The following is a 9,484-nucleotide window of genomic DNA, read 5'->3' on the forward strand; positions in this document are numbered from 1 at the left end:
CAATTGTATTTTGTAAGCTTGCGCCGCATTTGCGTCAAAAAGCGGCGCAAATGCGGTGCTAAAAAAGTATAAATATGGGCCATAGTTTTATTTCGTAAATTGTACGTTAGACAGAGAAAGCAACTTGTAATACCATTTTTAAGATCTTTGCACATACGACAATACCATCTAGCTTACTTGTATCTTCAAAATCTTCTAACAACTGAAAATTGTTATGACCTCACAAACTATCTCTGTATTAAAAGCCAGAAAGTCCTTTTAGATAATCATGCATGCACTGTACTTATAAATTCTGTAATTGCTTGCACTCAACTTTTAGCTGCTCTGCATAATTTTAACGGATCACATTTTCTTTTTCCTTTTTAGCCTTAACAAGTTTATTCACTGCATGCAGTTTAAAACTGTGTTTACACTGAGCGATTAAAAAAGCATTTTCTTACATTGAAACGTTCCTTGGACATAGGCTGCTTATTGGTATTATTTAATTGTTATTTATTGATGCACAGTATTTATGGTCCTACTTATTAATTCACTTCATGCTAACTTTGAAATTGTTTTATATGTTTTAATGTACTTTTATGGTTGCTGAATACAACTGAATAAAGTGTTTACTACTACTAATAGTTATAGTTAGGACCAAGTTTCTATACAAAGAGTGTTTTTTTGCTCATAACTTTAGCACCGTTTGATGAATCTTCAGAAAATATGATGCTTACTTCTGCTGCTATCTAGAAAGTTCTGGGGCGATCCGTCAAGCGAAGGCAAAGAAAAAGGGGGGTCCCAAAACATGTTTTCCCCATTAATTTTTCCAGAGGGATTTTGAACAGCAATAGCGCCAAAACCACTGGACTTAATTAAACCAAATTTGTCAGAAAGGTAGCCCTTGGTTCAGAAAGAGCCCTTTTTGTTATTTTGTGTAAATCCATTTAGCAGTTTTTTGAGAAATTAATGATAATCCTAATTTGTATACAGGAACGCAAAGTATTTGTGACCCCTGCCGATCTCGTGCTGGCATCTGATTGGCTGAAAACACTGCAACGGGGATGTGTTGTCAGCGTTGTTGGGACTCATCTTCAGCCGAGTCCCAGAAAACATTGTAAAAAAAAAGAAAAGGGGCCAGGGTACAGATACTCTGACCCCTTAGCGCTGGTAGTGTGTCCCAGAGGGACCAACCCAGGCTAAAAAGCATTTTGTTTTTAAATTTACGTTGTGGTCATGGTGGATCCCCATACCTTTTTTTTTTTAATGAAGCAGGGCGCCGCTCTTCGTTTTTTTTAAGCCCCTGGGTGGGCCAAGTCCCAGGGGCATTATTTAAGTGTGGGGGGCCACCAGGTCCCCTCCCAGGGCCCCAGGGGCCACCACATTCCCAGGGCATTAATCAAAGTTAATGTGGGGGACCACTTGGCCCCCCTGCAGCCCCAGAGACTCTCCTGAGCATGTATCTAATTGTGTACGGGGGCATGTGGCCCCCTGCATCCCACCACCTCACTGGGGCATTGATCTAATTGGGGGAGGGGGGCTGCGTGGCACTCCCACAGCCCTGGAGACCACCACCTCTCTGGGGCATTGATCTAATTGTGTGTGGGGGTTTGATCTCGTGTGCAGGGGCGCATGTCCCCCCACATCCCCAGGGGCCACCACTTCCCCAGGGCTATCTTTAATTTATGTGGGGTGGCCACGCTGCCCACCCTGCTGCCCCTGGGACCATCACCTCTCTAGCACTTCTTCCACATTGGAGGGGGGCTGTGCAGCCCCCTTGTGGAGCCACTGATGGCCCTGCAGACTGCCATCCCCAAAGGCTGGCTCTTGCTATGTCACAGGTGCCCACCACCGAGACATAGTTGTTTGATTTGGCTTGGCTACAGCTTTGACAGCTATAGCCAAGTCACAGCAAACAAACTTCACTTTCTGACAGTGGGACCAGTCAAACAGGTCTCCCTGCAAGCCAGTGGAGTTTTCATCTGTCTTCCTTGCACGCAGATATGCGTGTAGTAAAGACAGATGAAAACATTGCTCCAGCAACCACAGAGCTGCTACTTAAAGCAGCTCCTTGGATGATGAAGCAATGGAACCGCAGGGGAGGCCTTGAGGCTCCCCCATCGTCCCAGACAGCCCGTAGGGGTATATAAAAAAATTAATGTAAAAAGTCATCCAGGACCATGGAGGGGGCCTTGGGGCTCCCCCACTGTCCCCGATAACCCATAAAGACCTAAACAAATATATTAGCTCAAGTGTGAAGGTCACAGACCTTCACACTGAGCATTGACAGTTCGAGTCCAAGTGTGTCCCTGGTCATTTCTCTACTGAAAGGTGATCTTACTCTTTTTATTTGACAACTACATTTTTCTTTTCAATTTGTGCAGAAATATTTCATTCTAAACATATCATCCATCAAAGCCTAAAAAACGACATCTCTCTCCTATCACTCTCTTTCTCTCTCAATCTCTTTCAATCACTTGTCCCACTCATACACCCATTCAGACCCTTGTGCACCCACTCACAGCCCCAGTCAGACCCTCACACACCCACTTACAGACTCACTCAGTTTCTCACACACCCACTCATGCATCCACTCACACACCCATTGACATCTTCATGCACCCACTCACAGACCCACACACACAATCACGCACCCACTAAAAGGGTGGTTAGTGAGGTGGGAAGCAGGGTCTGCCTGCAGGCCAGGTCTTGCAGGCATCCTTAATGCGCATGGGCGAAGGCCGTGCAGGGTGCAATGTTGGGTGCTTAAAGCGGGTTTGCTCTTAGGCCAACTGCTGTCATGCATGCCCAAAGGCCGTGCATGGAGGTGGTTGGATTAATGTATAGTAATGAAAAGTATTATGCATTAAAAAACACATAGAAATTCACTGAAAAGACAAAGGTTACAGAGACATTATAGATAGAAAATAGAATTTAAAAAAAACATGCAAATTCACTGAAAAAAACAAACGTTACACATACGTTATAGTTAGGCTCAGATTTTAAATGTTCACAACCATAGAATTTCAACAGTTAAATTTAGAGTTATCTCAAGTAAGGATAACTTGTGCCCTAACCTAACTATAACTCACAATCTTTACATGCACTGCTAATTACCCCACAAATTACAGCATTCATGACATCTTAGATAACATAATTAATAATATCACTGTAATATTTGCAGTAATATTTTTGATAACAAAACTGTGTGTGGTGAGGACACAAGTTATAGTAAAGCCACCTTGCTCCCTACTATAAAAATTCCAAAATAAAAAAATGTTTCCAGTTTCTGGAGATCCTTCTCCCTATCTCATCTTCGTTTGTTCCTAAGGACTTGTGCTATGCAGCTGCATATCAGATAAGTAGGATCGCCTTGATGACAACCCTCAAAACATCACGCTATCGGGTTGCTCCAATCATTACTGACAATGGCACCTATATGTTGTAGACACATTTGTGCATGGGTAAGATAGTACTACCCACATAAAGCTTTCTACATGGGCACTTAAGAATGTAGACTACAAAACTAGATATGCAAGTAAGAGTGCCTTTGATATTGATTGTTTTTTTAAAGGGTGTATGTAATATAGTCAGATTCTCACCATTCCTACATGCTTTACACTTAGTGTTTGCCTTAAACCCATCCTTGGGAGTCAGTCATATCTTCTTAATACCATCTGTATTAAAATCACTTTTAACGAGATAATCCTTGTAGGTGATCTGAGGGGGTTTGGGGACAAGAGTGCCTATGATGGGGTCCTCATTGATCAGATGCCAGTGTTTTTGTATGGCTTGATGCACTCTAGTATGTTAAGAGTTATATATGGTCATAAATCTGTGCGAAGAATTCTCTTTTAACTTTTCTTTTTGCAACAGATTTAGGGGGATTGAAAAGGGCCATTTCCCTATTCAGCAATGTAGCTCTACATGAAGCTGCCTTCAATATTTCTTGTGGGTATCCTCTCTGTATGAAACATAATCTCTGTTTCAGCCTGATTATAATCCTCTTCAAGACTGCATACCCTTTTAGCGCAAAAAAATTCCCCAAAGGGGATACTCTTTATCAGAGGGGCTGGATGACAATTCCAGGCATGGAGAATAGTATTCCCCACCATGGGTTTTCTATAGATAATTGTCTCCAGCTTCTCTTCTCCCACCCAAATTAATAAATCTAAGAATTCCATCAACCTGTTGCTTGTTTTACCTGTAATTGAGATTGTTTTTATTTAACTCTAACATAAATAGGTTTGCCTCGGTTTCAGTGCTTTGCCACAGCGCAAGCAGATCATCTATAAACCTCAGCCATATGATGTTACTCAACCAATGTTCCATGTTGGGACGCCGAGCACCTTCTCCTCCCACAAACCCATATGCAAATTCACATAGCTGGGGTGAAGCAGGTGCCCATAGCTGTCCCTCTCTGTTGCTGAAACGACTGACTGTTAAACACCACTTCATCATCTCTACAAGCATTCTGTTATGTGCTGCATAACATATAGGTCTCATAAAGAGATAATTTTGTGTTACCTTTAGACCATCCTAATGTCTAATACTACTATACGTTGGGACATTTAATGTTATCAAAAGCATATCTTGTTTGCTCTTTTCCTCATATATTCACTTTAAAAATGTGCTGAATCCTTAATGTAGGAGAGAAGAGTGGTGAAAATAGGTTTAAAAAATAGTTGCTATACTTCAATACATTTTCAAATACACTGTTTTGTATAGTTGTTACAGGTCTTCCCGGAGGCTTATTAAGATCTTTATGAACTTTCAGTATCATGTAAAAAACAGGTTTCATATTTATATATATAATAAAATTAACATTTGATTAAAAACTGTATTAATTAATTTAGAAAATACAAAAATTAACCCACATTTACAAAACATATTTAAAATTTTCAAATAAATGTAAAAATAAAAACAAACAATATAAAACATAAAAAATAAAACACTAAAAGCTATAAAACCTATTTATCCAATATTATGAGAGCAATCAGAGTCTACGAATAATAAATATACTATTCCCACTCTAGTTTATGAACAGTAGGGAAAGTGTTGGACTTCAAAGGGTTAGAGTTACTATTACTTCTCCAGTCACCGCAATATTAGGGAAAGTGTTGGACTTCAGAGGAGTTAGATTTACTATTCCTTCCCTGGCTAATGCAACAGTATGGAATGTGTTGGAATTTGGAGAAGTGAAATTGACTATTCCCACTCAAGTCTAAGCAACAGTAGGGCAAGTGTTGGACCATGGAGGGGTGAAATTTACTATTTCCACTCCAAACAGTGCAACAGGAGGAAAAACGTTGGACTTTGGAGGAGTGAAATTTACTATTCACACCCAAACAAAACAATAATATGGAAAGGGCTGAACTTTGGCTGGGTTATATTTACTATTCTCACTCCAAACAGGGCAACAGTAGGAAAGCAATGGATTTCAGAGGGGTAATATTTACTATTCCTGCTCAAAACAGTGCAACAGCTGGGAAAGCATTGGATTTTGGAGGGGTGAAATTTACTAGTCCGACATCAGTCAGTGCAACCGTAGGGAAAGCATTGAACTTTGGAAGGGTAAAATGTACTGTTATCACTCAAGTCTCTGCAACTATAGGGAACACATGGGAAAACATGGGATTTTGGAGGGTTGAAATTTACTATTCCCACTCCAAACATCGCAACAATAGCAAGAGTGTTGAAATACAAAGAGATTAATTGTACTATTCTTACTGCAGTTTAAGCAACAGTAGGGAAAAACTTCACTTCAAATACATTACATAAATGAGTAACCTCCTGAATGTAGATTTCTTTTTTAATTCTTATTAAAAATATTAATTAACATAAAAAATATGCATATGTGTTAAAAAACAAACTAAAAAAGTAAATAATTTTACATAACTATTTTTCAATAAAAGAACTAATTATTAATTAATGAATAACTGTTATTTAATTATTGGTAATTACATTTCCAGTCTGTAACCCTACAAACCTAGCTGCCTGCACCTAAAATATAACTAACAAATAACTATTCCATAACTTACATATTTAAAATAAATTATTAATTAACAATTAATCGTTCATTGTTAATTAATTATTACTTAATTAGCTTTCCATCCCAGAACCTACAAACCTAGTATCCTGCAACTAAAATAAAATGAAAATAAAGACGTATTCCACAATTTACATATTTAAAACGCAATTAAATAATTATCACAGATAGTAGTTAATAGTTAATTAATTATTAGTTACCTTCTTGTCTTATACCCCTACAAATCTAGCATTCCCCACAAGTAAAATATAAGTAAAATAAATCACTATCCCACATTTTACATATTTAAAAATGTATGAAATAATGAAATAACATTTAATAATTGTTAGTTAAATATTACTTACCTAACTTCACACCCTAAACCCCTACTAACCTAGCAGCCCACAACTTCAATATAAGTATAATAAATAAGTATTCCATATATGTCATAATTTAAAATCAATTAAATAAGTATAATTGTTAATCAAATATGAACTAATGACTTTCCCACTGTATACCCCTGCAAAGGTAAAGCCCACAAATAACGAAAAAATAAATAAGTACTACATAAATTACATAAGAAATATCAATCAAATAATAAATTAAAAATGTATTAAATAGTTATTAATTAATGATTACCTAATTAACTTCCCACCATATCCCCCTACAAATCCAACAGCCTGCTACACTGCTACACTATATTTTACTATTAAAAATTCTAAATCACTCACTTAAAATTACAAGCTATATTGCAAAAACAGTAATAAAATGTATATATAGAATAATACAATTATTCAAACAAATTAAAATAACTCAAATATATATTTTAGCCACTATATTAGTGAAAACAATATTAAAAACAATGATAATGTTCAGAACAATATTACTTACCTTTCTGATATTTTTGTCTCCCTTTCATTAAAAAATGTATATTTTGTTCAAACACCCAGCAACATAATAGAACTTGGACCTTGTAATCTGCAGCTCACTAAAAAGAGAAATTCTGGAACAATTCAACACTTTTTTTACATTGATCACCAGATGATAATCAGCATCTACCATTTGAGAGGGAGACTTCCAAATCTGAGCTGTACCCCTTTTGTTTCCTAGAGGTACATTAGGCACCATTTCCTAGGGGCGGCTAATCCCAGTCCTGGCAATATGACACAGCCTTGAATGGTAGGCATCATTGATAACGACGTCTCCAGGTCACAGAGAATATACATTTTGTAATTTCAGATTTTTATTAACATAGGCCTCCTAGTGATAATTAGCATTGGCCATTTACAGTTCAAGTCAAATTTGAAATTGATTCCTCTCCAGTAGTGTCATCTTAAGGATTTGGGGTGCCCCTGGCAGGACATATTTCGGAGCATCCTGTATCGAACAAATTTTGTATTGTATTACTGATCTCCTGCTAACTCAATTATGTGTGATAACAAACAATACTAAGGGCCCCATTCCGAATTTGGCAGTCTGACACTTGGACCACCAAAGCCGTGAGGAAGAGACCACCCTCATACAGGCGGCCTCACCCGCCGTTGTACTACAATGTTTCCACTGGGCTGACAGGTGGAAACATTGTATTATGATGTTTCCGCCAATCAGCCCGGCGGAAACAGTGCCACGGCATTGGCCTCTGCTCCCTGCCTATGCCTGATGGTTAAAGTACCATGGAAAGGCTGGCGGAAAGAGGAGTCGTGATCAGCACTGCGTGCTGACCATGATTTTGACGGCCGCCACACCGTCAGAATCCGTGACCCTGGTGGTGGCCATGGTCCCCTGCAGTCTGACTGCCAGGGTTGTAATCTGGAGACTGGACCATTAGGAGTGCGGAGGTCCGACCGCCACCATGAGATTGGTGGTCATAAGACCGCAAAAGTCGTAATGAGGCTCTAAATTATTAGTTAAACTTAGCAGTGTCACAGAAAAACAGCTGAAATATGTCTTACCTGGGACCTCAAATCGACATCAGGTGAAACGGAGTAGAGAGTCAGAGGTAGATATCAGCAGTGAAGGGGAAACGTTTAGATAGATAATTAAAATAGAAATCAAAGAGCTAAAGTTCACTTTGCCAAGGAAACCCATGGAAGTGTGGGGGTCATGGGCAATTGCCCACTTTACCTATGCCTTAACATGTATTTGATCTCTACAGTGCTTGGCATAGTAAGTCTAGCCACAGACAAGACCAGCTTTATGAATTCAATATTTCCTGTCTTGTGAGTTGTCATTTCTAAGTTGCGGTCTCGAGTAATGCCAGGGAATTCTAGCATCTTTTACAAGCTTCTTATTATAGAAATGGCCATGCTCGGAGTAATCTACTCAGGTATTGGCAGCATTCAGCCTTCGTAGAGAATATTGTATTGCACTGATTCATATCACGTCCGAGTTGCAGCCTTTATTTCACACTGTCAAAAAATAGCAGCTTTGGACTGAGATGCCTTAGAAATCTTTTATATGCGCCCACTGAATTGGACTAACCTCCGCACTCTCTTCTGTTTGAATTTCAGATGTAAAGTGAATTCAGAGCCATCTATCTGACTTCCATGCAAGAACATACAGCTGCACTTAACTTAATGGTGGAGTCAAACAGCACTCTGCAAATGTCATTTTTTTTTATAATTGTCGTGTTTTTTGTACCTTTACTTTGTTAACGAATGCCTTAAAGAGGGAACATCTTTTTGATCTCAATAAGGAGAAATGTAGAAGAACATTTTCGTATTTATTTGCTTTTAATTGTGTGTCCTACGGAATTCGCTGTTGTTTACCTTTTTTCTTGCTAATGGTCTGAGTAGGAAGCAGCAAAACACAGGAGGTGAAAATTATTTTACACTTGTAGACTTCTGACATCATGGTCACGTTGTACTCTTCTGATGGCGAGGCCATCTAATGACGTGGCAGCTTCTATGTTTCTCAGGGATGCAAAACGGCAAAATAAACTGTTTACCACAACTGAAAATTGTACTACTTGATATTCTGTATGGATCTCAATGGGTGCATTCTATCATGTGAATAATAGATTAATAAAGGTATTTGCTATGAAGATAGTACCCAAAAGTATCTGAATGTTTGGAACGAACCGCAGTTGTAAAATAAACAGCAAACCAAAAGGCTGAACGAATGTGTGTACACGGTCTGTTATTTTGCAGCGACACATAGGTAGTGATGCAAACAAAACCACCTATCCTTCTTCCAAGTGCACTGCTGCACACGCCCAAAGAGCCTCTCGCTTACGCTCTGTCTGCCAGGCGTTGTTCCTGTCCCACCCTCTCATCAAAGAGAAGGAAGCCGACGATGGAGACAAAGAAAGGAAGCGAATGTGGCTTTACAGCCAGTCCTGCCGTATTTGGAACTGGGTTTGAATCCCAGGTCGTCTCAACATCCTGTTATTCTGGGCAAATCATTTAAGCTCCCTGTGCTTAACAAAACAAGCATTGGCAAATCCAATAGGTCTCGCCTATGCTATATCTATTGCCT

At 39.0% G+C, this 9,484-nt stretch overlaps 1 protein-coding gene across 3 annotated transcripts in view; it reads left to right on the top strand.

Moving 5' to 3' along the window:
* The window catches only part of EMCN (endomucin), a 678,554-nt gene extending 669,430 nt beyond the window's left edge, over positions 1 to 9,124 (top strand). For all 3 annotated transcript variants that reach the window (XM_069230226.1, XM_069230227.1, XM_069230228.1), the window contains one exon: positions 8,518 to 9,124. In XM_069230226.1, coding sequence (XP_069086327.1) covers positions 8,518 to 8,528 — 11 coding nt within the window. In that variant the 3' untranslated portion in view covers positions 8,529 to 9,124. The remainder of the gene's footprint in view (positions 1 to 8,517) is intronic.
* Positions 9,125 to 9,484: the final 360 nt, after the last annotated feature.

The sequence above is a fragment of the Pleurodeles waltl genome, chromosome 1_1 (genome assembly GCF_031143425.1).
Source record: "Pleurodeles waltl isolate 20211129_DDA chromosome 1_1, aPleWal1.hap1.20221129, whole genome shotgun sequence".
NCBI classification, from domain to species: Eukaryota; Metazoa; Chordata; class Amphibia; order Caudata; family Salamandridae; genus Pleurodeles; species Pleurodeles waltl.